General features: G+C 40.6%; 1 protein-coding gene across 1 annotated transcript in view; it reads right to left on the bottom strand.

Annotated features, from left to right (window-relative positions):
* The window catches only part of LOC114503488 (zinc finger protein 709-like), a 155,543-nt gene extending 138,131 nt beyond the window's left edge, over positions 1-17,412 (bottom strand). The window contains exon 1 of the mRNA XM_036034381.1: positions 17,241-17,412. Coding sequence (XP_035890274.1) covers positions 17,241-17,243 — 3 coding nt within the window. The 5' untranslated portion in view covers positions 17,244-17,412. The remainder of the gene's footprint in view (positions 1-17,240) is intronic.
* Between the last annotated feature and the right edge of the window lie 227 nt (positions 17,413-17,639).

The following is a 17,639-nucleotide window of genomic DNA, read 5'->3' as shown; positions in this document are numbered from 1 at the left end:
GTCTGAGAAAATCTGTTCATTGTCAATTCCAAAGAAATAACCCAGAGGACTGGCCAAGATAAGGAAACTCAAGAGTTAAAGATTTTAGCCTCAGTCATAGTTGAGAGGTTTAAGTGATCAATGCACGTGGAAAGCTGTTGTTCCCAGAACTGTTCTCAGATGTGAGCCTGCTGTGTAAACAAACAGCAGAGAAACAGTTTGCATTTTGATCTCACACAGCGTGCATGTGAGCACACCCTCCTCTTCCTGCATGCCCTGTCTTGGGAAAGTCTGGGTTGTGGTAAAAATTCACTGGCCACTCACCCCTGATAGTGAGGTTGAACATCTTTTCATATACCTGTTGGCCAAGTGTTGTCTTCTTGGGAGAGGTGTTTGTTCAGGTCCTGCGCCCATTTTTAAACTGGATTTTTTGTTGTTGAATTGTATGAGCTATTTTGCATTTTGGATATTAAACTTTTGTTGGAGCTGTTGTTTGCAAATACCATCTTCCATTCAACAGCTGCCTCTTTGTTTTGTTGTTGGTTTCTTTTGCTATGTAGAAGCATTTTTAGTTTGATATAGTCACACCGATTTATTTATGCCTTTATTTCCCTTGCCTTTGGGGGCAAATTCATAAAATGTTCTCTATGACCAAGGTCCATAAGTTTAGTACCTGTGTTTTCTTTAATGTAATTTATTGTTTCAGATCTTATATTCAGGTCTTTGATTTACTTTGAATTAATTTTTGTGCATAAGGACAAACTGTAGTCATTTTTTTTTTTGCATGTGGCTTTCCAATTTTCTCAGCACCATTTATTGGAGAGATTTTCTTTTCTCCATTGTGTATTTTGGCTCCTTCATTGAAAATTATCTGTTCATATACATCTGGCTTTATATCTGGGCTTTCAACTCTGTTCCATTGATCTCCATGGTTGTGTTTCTGCCAAAGGTATGCTGTTTTGATTACTGTAGCTCTGTAGTATAATTTGAAGTCAGCTGGTGTGACACCTCCAGCTTTGTTTTTTTCCTGAGAATTGCTTTGTCTATTTGAGGTCTTTTGTGATTTCATATAAATGTGATGATTTTTTTGTTCTGTTTGTTTTAAAACTGACTTTAGAATTTTGATTGGGATTGCATTAATTTTGTATAATGCTTTGGGTAATAAGGCCATTTGAACTATGTTTTTCCATCCATGAACATAGAGCATCTTCCTGTTTTGCTGTGTCCTTTTCAATCTCTTTTAATAATGCTTTTTAGTTTTTAATGTAAAAGTCTTTCACATCCTTTGTTAAATTTATTCCTAGGTATTTTTTTCTTTTGGTTGCAATTGCAAAAAAAGGGGGATTTTTTTAAAAAAATTCCTTTTCTCAAGTTTTATTACTAGTATACAGGAAAGCAGTGGATTTTTGTACATTGATTTTGTATTCTGCAACTTTACTGTAATTGTTTATTGTTTCTAATAGTTTTTTTTTGTGACGTCTTTATGGCTTCTTATGTACAGAATCATGTCAGCTTAGATGTGTCTCTTGAAGGCTTATATGGTTGGGGGTTTTTGTGATCCAATTGGCTACTTTGTACCTCTTTGTTGGTGAATTTGGTCCATTTAGATTTAGGGTAATTATTGATGTATGAAGATTTGCCATAGCCATTTTATCCTTTGTTTTCTGGTAGGTTTGTGCTTCTATTGGTTCTTTTCTTTTGTGTTTCTATCAGTTGTTTTTGTTTGGTGGTTATTTTTTAAAATACATTTTATTGACTATGCTATTATAGTTGTCCCAATTTTCCCCCTTTGTTCCCCTCCACTCAGCAACACCCACTCCCATAGGCAATCCCCACACCATTGTTCATGTCCATTTGTAAGTTCTTTGTTTACTCTATTTCTTAAGTACTGTACTTTACATTCCCATGGCTAGTCTGCAACTATCTCTTTGTACTTCTTAATTCCCATACCTCTTCACCCATCCCACACACCTCCCTCCCATTGGGCAACCACCAAATGGTCTCTGTATCCATGCTTTTGTGTCTGTTCTTCTTGTTTGCTTAGTTTGTTTTTGGATTCAATTGTTGATAGATATGTATTTATCACCATTTTACTGTTCATAGTTTTGATCTTCTTTTTCTTAAACAAGTCCCTTTAACATTTCATATAATAATGGCTTGGTAATGATGAATTCCTTTAGTTTTTTCTCATTGGGAAGCTCTTTGTTGGCTCTTTAAGTCTAAATATCTTTTCTAGGTAGAGCAATCTTGGTTGTAGATCCCTGCTTTTGAGGCTGTAGGTCAATGACTTTGAATATTTCTTGCCAATCCTATCTAACCTGCAAAATCTCTTTTGAGAAATCAGCTGAAAGTCTTATGGGAATTCCTCTGTAGGTAACTAACTGCTTTTCTCTTGCTGCTTTTAAGATTCTTTATCTTTAACCTTTAACATTTTAACTATGATGTGTCTTGGAGTGGGCCTCTTTACATCCATCTTGTTTGAGACCCTCTGTGCTTCCTGGACTTGTATATCCAGTTCCTTCGCCAAAGTAGGGAAGTTTTCTTTCATTATTTTTTCAAATTGATTTCTAATTTCTTGCTCTTTCTTTTCTCATTCTGGCACCCCTGTGGTGCTAATGTTGGACCTTTTGAAGTTGTCCCAGAGGCTGCTTACATTATCATTTTTTTAAATTCACTTTTCTTCTTTTTGTTCTGATTGCTTGTTTTTTACTTCCTTATATTCCAAATCATTGATTTGATCCTTGGCTTCATCCATTTTACTGTTATTTCCCTGTAAATTTTTCTTTATTTTAATTAGTGTAACCTTCATTTCTGACTGGATCTTTTTATATGCTGCTGAGGTCCTCGCTAAGTTCCTTGAGCATCTTTATAAATAGTGTTTTGAACTCTGCTTCTGATAGATTGCTATCTCCATTTTATTTAGCTCTTTTTCTGGAGTTTTGATCTATTCTTTCATTTGGGCCATGTTTCTTTGTCTCCGCATTTTGTCAGCCTCACTGTGTTTGTTTCTATGTATTAGGTGGAGTTGCTATGACTCTGTGTCTTGGTGGCAGAGCCTAATGTAGTAGGTGTCCTGTAGGGTCCAGTGGCACAGTCTCCCCTATCACCCAAGCTGGGTACTTGAAGTTTGCCCTCTGTGTGGGCTGAATACATCCTCCTCTTGTAGTTGAGCCTTGATTGTTGTTGGCAGGTCAATTGGAGGAATTTACCTAGGCCAGTCAGCTAGAAGGACTGTCTGTGACCACCAACCTCCGTCCTTCGTGGAGCTGTCTCCCAGCTGTGCAGGGTCAGGGTGGTAGTGCTCTAACATGGTCTGTACTGTCCACTGCATGTGCAGACTCTGAGGTTTCCTGGATGGTGCAGCCCCCCAGCTATGTTTTGCCCTAGGCCACCATGCATAAGCTATAAAGCAATCTGAGATGGCTGGTACTTGTGCTGGACTTAGAGATTCCCAGGTGAAGTCAAGCTGTAAATCTAGGATGGTTGCTGCTAGTGTTGGGCCTGGGGCTGTTTAGCAAGAGGTCTGGGGGCAGGGGGCTCACTGAGGCTGGCTGTTGCTTGTTTGAGAGGATTTAGGAAATTGTCAAGCATTAGCCAAGACCAGACATTTATATAGAAAAGCAGCTTGGGTAGTCTTATAAGTTGGGTGGAAGGAGTCTCTGGGGATCTCCGGAGTGGGGAAAATAGTGTTAGCCAGGTGATGGAGACTCAGATATAACTCTGTGGCTCTTTGGGGGGGAAGGTTCAGAAAAGGGACAACTTGTAATTGCATCAAAAGCATAAAATATCTAGGAATAAATTTAACCAAACAGATGAAAGGCCTGTACTCGGAAAACTGTAAGACATTAAAGAAAAATATTGAAGAAGATACATGTAAATAGAAGGATATACTTTGCTCATGGATTATAAGGATTAATATTGTTAAAATGTCCTTACTACCTAAAGCAATATACAGATTCAATGCATCCTTATTAAAATGTCAGTGACATTCTTCTTAGAACTAGAACTACTCTTAATATCTGTCTGGGAGAGAGCTGTTCCCCAGTTCTTGCCTTGATGCCATAACTTCACTTTCTCCCTGTATGCCACTGGTGCCTCTCAAACTGCTACCGCAGTACTGCAGCTCAGAGGGAGTGAATCGAGTAAGTTTGTGTGTGGGTCCTTTAAGAGGAACTGCTTGAGACTCCAGAAATTTCTTCCACTGACTCAATCCCTGCTGGTTTTTGCAGCTGGAAGTTATGAGGACTTATGCTGGCACTGGAACACTGAGCTAGGGGACCTAGTGTGGGGCTGGGACTCCTTGCTCCCGAGATATTCCTCATGGATTTTTATCTACAACATGTGGATGTGGGACCAGCCCGTTCCATGTCTCCACTCCTCCTACCAGTCCTGGATGGATGTGTTTTCTTTAATTCTGTAATTGTCAGACTTCCCTTCAACTTGATTTCTTACCATTCTGAGTGGTGGCTGTTCTACATTTTAGTTGTAATTTTGATGTGGTTGTATGAGGAGGTGAGCTGTGTTTACCTATACTGCCATCTTGACTTGAAGAGTTATTCCATACTTCTTTCCTCTGATTCCCCTTTTTGTAAGCTATGTGTCTCAGTTTTGGGGCTTATGTGTGTTTACCATTAGTTTTATTAAAAAGAAAGTAGCATATATACAGTGGTTTTTCCCTTTTTAGTGCATCTGACCTCCATCCTCCTTTGTCATTTCAAACACTTACCCCCTTTTATGTTTTTGTTATTGTAAATTATCCTTGTTTAGGCTGTAACTTTTTTTTTAATCTTTTAGTTTTGTGAACTTTTGATTTTGGTTTCAGGTAGGATAACCCTCTTGAATATTTCCTGCAATGGGAGTCTTCTGGTGGCAATTTCCTCAGCTTCTGTATGTCTGGAATAGTCCTTACTTCTCCTTCAGATCTAAAGAATAACTCTGCTGGATATATTATTCTTGGCAGATGATTTCTCTGTTTCAGTAGTTTGAATATTTGGTTCCACTCTCTTCTGGCTCAATAGAGTTTCTGCTGAGAAGTGTGATGATAACCTGATGGGCTTTCCTTTGTATGTCACTGCCTTCTTTTCCCTGGCTGCTTTGAGAATTTTTTCTTTGTTATTAGTTTTTGACAGTTTTAATACAATGCGCTGTGGAGAGAGGCTTTTTAGATTACAAGATAACTAGATGTTCTGTTTGCTTCTTGGGTTTGAGGATCTAGCTCTTTCCATAGGTTTTGAAAGTTCTCATCCACTATTTGTTTTCTCCTTCTTTTCTTCTTCTGATATGCCTATTATTCTTATATTGTGTTTTCCTTTGGAGTCAGATAGTTCTCATGGAGCTCTTTCTTTACTTTTCCTTTTCCCCCTCTCTCCCTCCCTCCTTCCTTCCTTCCTTCCTTCCTTCCTTCCTTCCTTCCTTCTTTTTTTCTCTAATGCTCAGATCTCTGTCTTCTTCCCTTTGTGTCATTTCTAGATTCCTATCCTCAATATCACTAATTCTTTCCTCCATCTGGTCAGCTCTATTTCTTGTGCTCAGAAGTTCATTTCTAATGCCCTTTAAAGTTTCTATCTCTTTGGTAGAGTACTTGTTTTGTTCATTATTTTTTTCTGAGTGCATTACATTTCCTGTCTGTATTTTCTTGCATCTCATTGAGTATTTTCAGAACTGCAATCTTGAACTCTCTTTCATTTATATAACACATTTACATGAGTTCCTGTTTGCTTTCTGGAGGTTTTCATTTTCTTTCTGAGCTGCCTCGCTTTGTTGGTTAGTCATGGTATTTAATGAGCTCATTTTCTGTCTAGACATCTATGTATTGGCACTTCATGAGCAGATTTCTATGAAGAGGTCTTTTTACTATTTTCCAGTAAGTGGAGCTGAATCACAAATATTTTAATTCTGAAATCCCAAAGCTGACCTCTGGCTTCTGTCCCAGGATGGTTGGGGGTGGGGTTTGACCACTGCTTCTCCATAATGGCAACCTGGGACCTCTGTAAGGTCCTTCTTCACATGCCCCAACCAGGGGTCAGTCACAGAGGGAAATAGTGATTTTGTGGTAATAATTCTTGGGTTTTATTTAATGTGCTCCGAAACCTGACATCAAGGGTGACAGGAAGCAAGTTTTGGCAGTGTAAGGGCCATCAGGGCTCTGTGGCTTTGTTTCTTTTTTGGAATACTGACTGCCTGACAGCCACTGCAGAACCCCTGCACTGTGCCTTTGCCCAGGCCTTTCTGCAGGCTCAGGCTCAGGTCACACTAGTCACCCCTTCAGGAGTGCCCACGGAGACTCTGCTCCATCTGGCCTAAGGAAGTGCTAGCTACAGCCAACCTCCTCTCTCTGAGCCTGCCGAAAGCCCCATGAGCTCCAGGCTGCAGGGCTATATTAGGATCCCTCTTCCAATAAAGCCATTCTTACTGAGAGAGTGTGATCTTCTTTTTCCTATTTACCTTTTTAAAAGAAATGATTTTAGGGAGAGAGGAACAGAGTGAAAAAAGAGAAACTTTGATTTGTTCTACTTATTTATGAATTCATTGGTTGAATCTTGTATGTGCCCTAACCAGGGATTGAGCCTTGGGGCATCAGGATGATGCTCTAACCAACTGAGCTACCTGGCCAGTGTGAAAGTATGATCTTAATGTTACTGTTTCAACATCCTGCACATTCCAGGCAGTTTAAATGGAAAACATACCCAATTTAGCACAAATGTTTGAGTCTTTCTAGGCTGTGGATATACAGGCACAAAGAAAAAAGTTCTTGAACTCTTGGTGCTTATGTTTTTGTGCAAAAAGAGAGATGGTTAAGTGAGAAAGCTTTGGCTTCTAAGAAAATAGAGGTGTTGAAAGTAAGGAAACAATGACAGGTGAGATAATAGGGAACTGGGGTGGATCATACATCTTCATTATGGAGGGTAGGGGCCCCAGTGAATGGGGATGTCATCACTGACCATCTTTTTCCCCATCTAATACATCTTAAGGACTTGAGGATCTGCTCAAGTGTCAATTTAAACAATGGACAGCAATACCAAAGGTTCTGCATTCCTGGGATTAATGCCAATGGTCTTGCATAAACGTGTAGACATGGTGCGAGTTTCAGAGCATGTGCCATTTGATTGTGAGTATGGCCATGGGAATGTGGCCTGAGGGACTTCTCACTGCTTTAGGCCGTGGTATTTGTGATATTTATGTTCCTACTTAACATCAACTGAAATCATTTGAAATTCCCTTTTGAAATGGCATATTGTTTTGCTGTTAAACTGAGTGACACAATTTGTGTACCTTAGGAAACCTCTGGGTTCCTCCCAGTTTAAGAAAGAGTTCTGGTCATTGCACCGCAGTAGCCCATCACAGGTTTTTTATGGTAGAGTGATGTTTGTTCAAGTCCAGTGTGGTTTCCTGGTGAAAACACCAGAAAGCCATCGATGTTTAGAGGACAATGATCTAAGGAGAAACTGAGGTGACCTGCAGACAAAGTATCGGCAAAGGAGGTATATACATCTTCAAACTGGGAAATTTTCTGTTCCTATTTATCAGATGAGTAGCTGGAAGTTTTTTGTTTCAATGGAATGCACAAAGCTTTCCATGCTCATTTTGGCTGTTTTCAGGGATCATTTCCAAATGTTTACACTTCCAGGAGATTTTATGGAACATGGGGTAAATGGTGATGACTTTTATTTCACTAAACAGCAAAGGAAATACAGATTGGTCCTTTTTCTTTTTTAGTGCTAATTTATGTTTTCTATGCAGTGTAAAGAATATGTGATTTTATAATAATTGGTATCTCACATGACCCCCTGCCCCATTTTTTCTCCCATCATGCAAATGAAGAAGGTAAAGCATAAATCTTACCCAAATTTACATAACCAGTCTGACCCCCTCCTCATCAGCAGCCATTCAAGGATGGACAGCAAGCAAAGGCTGGGTGAGGACAGGGTTGACCCCAACGAGATCTGTGCGCAGGTGCGATCTCATGGAGGTGATGCACACAGGCCACAGCCACCATACTGAGGAGACTGCAGCCAAGGACGTGGCAGCTGACCGAGGATGCACAACCCCTGTTGTCCTCCCTGAGCTTCCAGTGGGAAAGCAAAGGGAGGGGTGGGGGATGCTTTTTGGGAAGTGATTGTAGCAACATGAGGGTTTGGAACAGGATAAATCCTGCCATTCCAGGCCCTGACTCTCAACTCCCCAGGCTCCTGAGCTGTGTTTCTTAGATGATCTTAGTGTAAATGTGCGGTTCAGGAAGTGTGAAGTCCTTTCAGGACAAGCAGATGGACTCTCTTTGGGGGACGTGTTTGGGGGCCATAAGACCTACTCCTCTGTCACATGGGAAGGCACTGAGAACAGTTCACAGTGTTAAGATCACATATTTTGGGTATGTAATGAGGTTTGTGTAAAACCCCAGTGTATGCGTGAGTCTTTGAGGCCAGTTATTCAGTATCACTCTTCTGTGTAACAGGCTTTCTAGTAGGTGCTGCAGTTAAGGGAATAAATGTAGAGATCCCTGTGTCCTTGAAGCTGACCTTGGAAACCAGAAACAACAGAGAGAAGTAAGATATATAATGTATCAGTTGGTGTTTAGTCCCAGGGAGGGAGGAACCTGCAGAGCAGTGCTGGGGCCCTGGCTGTGTGGGTCTGGGTCATTGTCTCTGAGGGGTTGTGAGTCTGTGTGTCTGCGTCTGGTTGTGTGCACATGTGTGTCCAGTGACAAAGGCTTTATGATTTTGTATGTCTTGGGGTTATGTGCTTATATCCTTAAAATCTGGACCTCTTCACCATTCAGTTGATTTGTTAATGATAAAACTTCAAAGAAAAGCAGTAATCCAAAACTAATAAAACAAACTACACACACACAGAAGTCTGGACCTTTGTTGAGGCTTATGTAAAACTTCTGCTTGAGAGAGAGAGAGAGAGAGAGAGAGACAGTGTGTGTGTGTGTGTGTGTGTGTGTGTGTCTGAGCTCTCACATTTCATTAGCATCAATCTCCTTCAGTGTGACAGGGCCTCTAGCAGATGCTGTGGTGAACAGAGCTGAGGAAATAATCTTGTTGGCTTTGAAGATGACATTCTATGACTCAAACAAGATATGTAAGTAACACTATACCACGTATCTGATGGAAATTATTCCTAAGGAAAGAAGACTGGGGCATGCAGTGGGCTCAGGCCCTGTGAATCTGTAGAGGCATCTGCCTGTCTCCGAACCATTAACTCATTTTATGAGGTCAGTGTTCCCTGATACCAAAGCCAGACAAGAAACCGCAAGAGAAGAAAACTACAAGCCAGTCTTTGTGTCAGTGTGTCTTGGCCACTGTGCCCAGATATTTAGACAAATATTCTACTGGGTGCTTCTGTGCAGGGTTTTATTTTTTATTTTTTGAGATTACCATTTCAATAGGTGGAGTTTGAGTAAATCAAATTACACTTCATAATGTGAATGTGCTTCATCTAATCAACTGTAGGTTTTTTTTAAGATTTATTTATTTAGTGAGAGTTTCATGGAATGTGTTTACTAAAGGTGGCACAAGAGTTTGAGAAGTTCTGCTGACCCACTTCCCAATAAAACTGGTAAAAATTATTTTAATAACAAACATTTAAAGCCCATGGGAATGGTCCTAAAAGGAAATAGCAAATGAAGAACATCTATTTAAGAAAACCGATGAAGATTTATAAGAGATGTGAGAACCTGTGTTAATTGGACTCTGAGCATCCCCTCCCCAACTCCTTCCAGGTCACAGTGGTGAAGGCTCCACTCCAGACACCTGCAGCCTGGGACACAGGGCACAAGGGCTTTCTTGCTGGGACATCAGGATGTTAGCGTCTCCAATGCTGCTCCCACTTGCTGAAGGGGATTTATTAAGTGCTGGGTGAGAGTGTTTGCAAAGTGGGGACACTGTTCTTTCAGTTCCTGCACATGGAGTGGGGGGCTGACAATACTGGGATACCAGTGACTTTTATCCCAGCTCATGAGATGGATGTAGCAGATGTCATTTGTGGGGGGTCAGGGGACACAATCAAGAGGCCCTATGGCTGCTTTCTCTCCCCTCCTGTGACTAATCAGCTCCTAAAATGGGATTGCCTCCCAGAGAGAGGCTACCTATTGGTCCCAAAGCAGCCATACTGTCCTGGTACAAAGATTTTGCCTTTCGTGGGGGCAAAGCAATCCATAAACACAGAGCTCTTAGTCACTTTTCAAGGATTAGTTACGGTGCCAAAAGATCATCAAGGGATCAAGTGTATGTGGAAGGCCATTACTCCAGGAACTGGAACACATGCCCTACATGACTCCAGGAGGTCAACGAGCACTCTGACCTTTGCGCCCCAGGGGGTCTGCAAGCGATGGGGATGGTATCTGAGCCATTGTGTTCTGGGATGAAGAAATGTTGGTCAACAAGTAAAGACATACTAGGAAAATCGCAGCTGGACTGCAACTGTTACCCAATTAATCTTTTCCCAAGCTCTTTATCTACCCTTTCATCTCCTTATAAAAAGGTCAGCCTGAAAGGAGATGTTAAGTTGGTTTTTGAGGGCATGTAACCTGATGTCTTCTCAGATTGCCGGCCATCTGAATTCAATGCCCATAAAGATTCAATCCTTGTCTCTGCTTATTGGTTCTGGTGGTGACAGGCAGCATGATCACTGACTTTTCTGGTTTCAGCTGCACTGGTGGTGGCCAACCAGTGACATTTACTGCAAGTCCCATCTGGCCTGAGGAAAATGCAAATCAAAACTCCAATGAGACACCACCTCACACCTGTTAGAATGGCTATTATCAACAAGATAAGTCATAAGTGTTGGAAAGGTTGTGGAGCAAAGGGGACCCTCATTCACTGCTGGTGGGGATGTAGAGCGCTACAGCCCCTATAGAAAAATCAGGCGGTTCGTCAAAAATTAAGCAGAGAGTTACCATATGACCCAGCAATCCCTCTCCTGGATATCTACTCAAAAACACCTATTCGCAAAGATATATGCACCCCTATGTTAACCGCAGCATTATTCACAGTAGCCAAGACATGGAGAAAACCAAAGTGCCCTTAAAGGGAGGACTGGATAATGAAGACTTGGTACACAATGGAATGTTACTCAGCCATAAGAAAAGACAAAATACTGACAGTTGTGACGTGGATGGACCTTGAGAATACTATGCTGAGTAAAATAATTCAGTCAGAAAAAGCTAAGAACCATATAATTTCACTCATATGTGGGACATAAAACTGAAAATTGCAGACACAGATAGCAATGCAATGGTTGTTAGGGGGAAGGGGGTGGGCAGTGGAGGGGGCCGGATGTATGGTGATGGAAGACCGTTAGACTTTAGATGATGGGCACACAGTGCAAAATACAGATCTAGTATCATAGAAATGTACACTTGAAACTTACATGATCCTATTAACCAATGTCACGCTAATAAATACAAGAAAAAATTTAAATAAAAAATATAACTTCAGGAAATAAAAAACAGTAATAGTTCTTAGCATAAGAGTGCTTGGGAAAAGGTTATTATTTCTTCAGAAAGTACAGAAGCATTTACTAGAGGAAAATGCACACAAGTTTAATCACATGCAACCAAAGATAATTGAAATCACTGAGAGATTATGTTCAGCCACAAGTAAATGCAAACATCCAGAAACTGCGTGAACTGGAGAAAGGACTGATTCTCACATGGAAGGACTGGCTCAGAGAAGGCACTGCACAGTGTGGTGGAAGAACAAACTGTTTCCTAGCCCTCTGCACTGCACCACTGTAGACGTCGTAGTGGAGCCAGAATCACACAGTCAACAGTGGTATCCACAGAACAAGGTGATTACTTGTCAAAGTAGACCTAACACAAATACAATCTGAAAAAGAATGGTGTACCCTTCAGAAAACAGTCTCAACCACTACAGTCAACATTTGTAGCCTGGTGGGCTCAAATGGGCTTGCAGGAAAATCCAACCTATGCTGCATCTTTAATGTTGAATTCTGAACAACTGTAAAGCTTACTCCTGAGATCAAATGGAAGTCAGGCAGTGGATTAGAGGATATTCTTGTTGGCAGGGCAAAGACTGAGGGAAACCAACACACACAAAAGCTCCATGCTTCTGTCTGTCTCCTTTTACACAAGTGGCTTCAAAACCAGTCCAATCCTGTCTCACTCCTGCATTCAAGTTTCATGCAGGTTGGGCCTTGCTGATTTCTAACATGCAAACATAAAGGCAACAGACTGTGGAAAATGTAGTTCACAACATTACACATGTCATATGACAGAGTCAGGAAGTGTCACCTCCAAGTCTAGACCTTATTGTCCTGTCACAGGTATTCTCTTCTAAATGCAGGCTTCCTAGTCCAAGTCCCAGTCAGAAGCAACGACAAAAGCAAGGGACAGTGGATGAAAATCATTCACATGGGACTATACTCGGTAACAAACTTGACACACTTACAAATATGTGGCAAATATTTATTGAATAAAATAATACCGAATGTCAACTGTCATTGAAAAATTAAAAAACATTTATTGACAAGAAAATGGAATGAAGCTCTTCAGGCCAATGAAAAGGCACTTTTCTGTTAAGGTAGAACGCATATATGTGTGTATAAGGCATATTCATTCAATACTTGCTACAGGAAGCCAGATGGAAAACATGAACAAACTCCAAAGTATCATTTTTTAAATGTTCCTTGCTTTGCAGAACACTTACAAAATTACAGAAAAATTGAACCTACTTGTATATTAGTAAAACACTTCCATTTACCCATGGATCTAACAAACTTCAATATAAAAATACAGAGTGTTTATTAACTGACAGGAAGGAAAAAAATACCTATTCAACTTAGAAACGCTTGCTTACAGAGTTATCTACAGAATTAATTACCTCAGTGCATATTTGCAAAAGTAAGTGGACTCTATACTACAGAAAATCACTGTGAGAATGAGTCAGTCATAATGACCGTGTATGTCTAACATCTATAGTATTTCTTCCATGCTGTGAATTTTGGGGAGTATGTGAATTAATTTGCACCAGGCTTACATGTAGTACTTACTGTAATGTGATTTCCTCCCAGGGCAGTTTTTGAGCTGCTCTGAAAGTATTTATTAAAACTTTGCCTTCATTTTCAGTCATACAGTATCTAGCCAGTGTACATTCTCACATGGTGTTGTGAGGATGTGAGGCAAAATGAAGGTTTTCCTACACAGTTTACATTCAATAGAATTCTCTCTACTTGAAGTTTTTGTCACAGCTTTCCGAGCAACTGGGACAGCTGAAGGCTCTCCTATGTTCTTTGCATGTGCACGCTGGGCCTCCAGTGTGCATTCTTACATGTCTGTGAAAGGCTCTCCCCCTTTCCTTATGTGCATAGTAGGCTTTCTCTCAGGTTCGAGTTCTTTCATGGTTTTCTAAAGAACTGGGATGACGGAAAGCTTTTCTACAATCTTTACATTGACAGCTCTTTCATTCTTGATACTAAACTGGGAGACATAAATGAGTCTTCCATTATGTCCCATAAATGAGACACAGGGCTTTTCTCCCCTGCGTGTCTTTCTAACAGTCCTTACATTTACAGGTCCGTCTCCAATCTGCACTATCACATGTGATTGCAGAGCTGAGTGATAAATGCAGGTTCTCCCACATTCTTTGCATTAACAGGGTTCATCTCTACAACGTGTTCTCACATGTTTACGGTAACTACTTGGGTAACCAAAAGCTTTACCACATTTTGTACATTTGTAGGGCTTTTCTCCACTGTGTATTTTTTCATGTAATCGACAGTAGCTGGGACTCCTAAAGGCTTTCCCACATTGCTTACATCGATAGGGTTTCTCCTCAGTATGAGTTTTTTCATGAATTCTAAGAAAAGTGGAATAAAGGAAAGCTTTACCACATTCCTTACATTCATGAGGCTTCTTTCCATCATGAATTTTTTTATGTCTACTAAGATATATAAGTAAACTGAAGGCTTTACCACATTCTGTGCATTTGTAGGGTTTTTCTCCACTGTGTGTTTTTTCATGGATTCGACAGTAGCTGGGACTCCTAAAGGCTTTCCCACATTGCTTACATTCATAGGGTCTCTCCGCAATATGGGTTTTCTCATGATTTCTAAGTAAATTGGGATAACGGAAAGCTTTAGCACATTCCTTACATTTATAAGGCTTCTTTCCATCATGAGATCTTCTATGTTTTATGAGATAACTGAGTAAACTGAAGGCTTTACCACATTCCTTACAATAATAGGGCTCTTCTCCCCTGTGTGTCATTTCATGACTTTCAAAGTTTCGTAGACAACTGAAATCTTTCCCACACTCCTTACATTTAAAAGGGCCACATCTAACGTGCTTGATCATGTGTCTTTTATATGTGGTGAGTGTACTCCAGGCTTTGTCACACCTCTTACACTCATAGGGTTTCTCTCGAGTATGAATTTCTGCATGTCTATGTAAGTTACTTGAATACCTGTAGGCTTTACCACATTTTGTACATTCATAGGGCTTTTCTGCACTGTGTTTCTTTTCATGCACTCGAACATATCTGCGATGCTTGAAAGTCTTCCCACATTCCTTACATTTATAAGGCTCCTCTTCATATTCCCGACACTGGTATAATTTGGGTCCAGTGAGCGATCTTGTGTGGCTACTAAAAAATGAATAATGCATGAAAACTTGTTTATACAACCTGGATTTAGGTAATTTTATTTCAGTAACAATTTTCTTCTTTTCATTATAGTTTGGAATCTGGCTGAAGGTTCTCTACATTGACTACCTTCTTTCCTTTTATAGAGTCTCTCTACCATATGACTGCCATAAAAATAAAAGCATATTATTAATACATTTTTATTAATGATTTTAGATTTATTAATAGTATGACATTTTTACCATTTCAAGGAAAGTATAGGGTTTCTGCACATACTTACTGTTTGAAATGGCTATACTAATAGCTCTGAAATTGGGCTTGATCATAGAGATTATAAAAACAGTAATATTCACTAATGCTGTTTCTATGTACTGTTTCCAAGTATACTTATTTATTTTTTATACACTAAACATCTAAGTCACAATTGAGAAAAAATTTTATTTTATTTTAATCATTGTTCAAATACAGTTTCTCCTTTTTACTCCCAATCCAGCCCCCCCCACAGAAAAAAATTTTGATGAAAGTAGTCTAAGAATCAAGAAATTGGAAGCTGGGCTGGTATGATTCCTTTGCCTCTTTTTCAAATTTGATGACATAATAAGATTTTTGGTGGGACACTGCTCCCTCATGTCAGGGTGACTCACCTAGGATTTGTCCCATGTTTTTCATACTGATCTTCACTGTCATGGTCTTCCCATTTTTCTTCTAAAATACATGCTAGAAAAAACATCATAAATTATTAAAGAATATGAAAAATGGCTAGATTTTAGGTCCACAATGAGCTGTGATCATGCCTAATTTAGTTATCTGAGTATTTCTTTTCCATATTTCACTTCTTCAAACAGCACTGATGAGCAAGCAACACTAGTTTTCTAATTGACTAAAAGAGTAAGTAAGAAGTTGTCATCACTACCTACGGAAGCCAGGTTCCTGAAGGTTTCCTGCATCACATCTCTGTACAGTTTCTTCTGGGTCGGATTCAGGATGGCCCACTCCTCCATGGTGAACTTCATGTTAACATCCTCCAAGGCCACGGAGTCCTAGAACATCCCACACATGTACATACAGGAGGGTGGGTGAGACAGACAGCACTGGGGATCTACACACAAACCATACAAAGTTTGCATATGACACCTGGTCCCCAACATTTATTCTATGACTTGGCTGTCAGACTAGTATTTATTAGCCACAACTCACTTCCTCGGGAAACACATTGAATTTGTTGTTACATTTTTATTGTGATCACTTCAAGTCTTCACTGCTCTCTAATGTCAGGGCACAGAGCTCTTTGAAGAAATTCTATACAGATAAAAAATATTGCCAGTTTAAGCACATCAATTCCTTGTGAGAAAACTCTCATCTCCTCTAATACCACATGGTGCAGCCCTACATGAAGCACACTGTCACACCTGCATAAAGTGTTAATGAATATGAACAAAATAAAGACCTGGAAGCTTTTTTGTCTATTCTTATCACCAAACACGAGAGACCAGGAGGTCTGTGGAAATTCCACTGGTAACAAAATGCAGCTGGCTACATTGTCCTGAAGTACTCTGGACCATTTGAAGTAGTCAGGTCCACTTGGCCAAATGAAAACATTGCTGTGGAGGAGTATGAATTATAATATGTTTATATAATACTTATTACTGACTCCATTTGATCTTCTTTTGTCTGTCTCACTTCATGGAGCTAGGAAGTTACCAGTGTTAAGAGCTGAGGAATGAGGAAGGCGGGGCAATGTAGACCTCTGCAAAATTCCTATATTTGCAAGCCTCAGGGTCACTTCATACCAGTTTTTAGGACACACACACATATACACTAAAATGAAAAAATCACATAAAGTAAGTTTTTCTGGCAGCATTGTAACACTGGGCCTTGACCTTGAGACACAGCTTAAGACTTGGCATTAGCAAGGGCCTTTGCTAAAATCCACAGTATTTAACATGGAATTAGCACATGACCACTAAATACACAAGATGCTGGGAGGTACTGGAAATATCAGAGGAGGCATTTTGTAAAGTTTTGTCTAACCAGTAAGTTCTACACCTGAAACTTAATACAAAATAATATTTAATGTACGAATAGAAAGAATTAATAACATTAAAATGTCAATACTACCCAAAGCAATAAGAGATTCAACAAATATCCTATCAAGATATCAATGGCTTATTCACTGAACTAGAACAAATATTCCAAAAATTTATATGGAACCAAAAAAGACACCGAAGAGCCACAGCAATCTTGAGAAAGAAGAATGATTTATTTACTGGTTTCTGTATTTATTATGCTATACGTTTTATCTTTATTTTAAAGTGTACTCTTTTTACTTAAAAAATAGGGGGGGGGAGTTACCCAGTCAAGATTTTCTGCAATAACCCTCCCCGTGGTCACCTCCCCAAGTGGGGAGAGGCGACAACGCGGGTGCAGGGCTGTCCAAAGACGCTCGTGGGGTTGAAGACTCTGTGAACAGGGACAGACCTGACACCCGGAGTCACGGCTGCCAGTCCAGCCGCCACAATGCGAGCCCGAGGGGACTGAAGTCTGAGCCCAGTCCCCAAGGGCCTTGGATCCCCAGACTCCAGACGCGCAATGGAAAGACTGTCCAGTCAGGGCGATTGGCCAGCCCCTCCTCCTGGCATCTGCACCCGTCTGCACACTCACCATTTCTAGGTTTTCTGAGTCTCCCTGAGTCCTTCCTACAACTGTCACAACCAGGACAGATCACAGCTCCACAGATGAGCAGAAAACGTGGGGTTCCAAGGGCAAGAGAGAAGTAATCACTAGCGTACAGAGATGGTGCAGGACTTCCGGGTGGCTGCGGAGCGTAGCCCCGCCCATCTGCTCCCGCAGCTCCACAGCTGACAGACAGTTCCCAAGGCAACGCCCCCCTCACCACCACCACGCTCCCCGCACCCTCCCACCCCCGGTGCCTGAGTTACAGTCGCTGCAGCCCAAAACAGCCAGAACTCATCCCGTGCAGGGACGTTTGCACTCAAAACGTACTGCTGAAAGTCCACCAGGCAACTGGGACTTTCCTTGCAAACACAGACACTAAAAGGC

Source organism: Phyllostomus discolor, chromosome 8 (assembly GCF_004126475.2).
Source record: "Phyllostomus discolor isolate MPI-MPIP mPhyDis1 chromosome 8, mPhyDis1.pri.v3, whole genome shotgun sequence".
NCBI classification, from domain to species: domain Eukaryota; kingdom Metazoa; phylum Chordata; class Mammalia; order Chiroptera; family Phyllostomidae; genus Phyllostomus; species Phyllostomus discolor.
The sequence above is the reverse complement of the archived record's forward strand: the minus strand, read 5'-3'. Positions and strand labels throughout refer to the sequence as shown.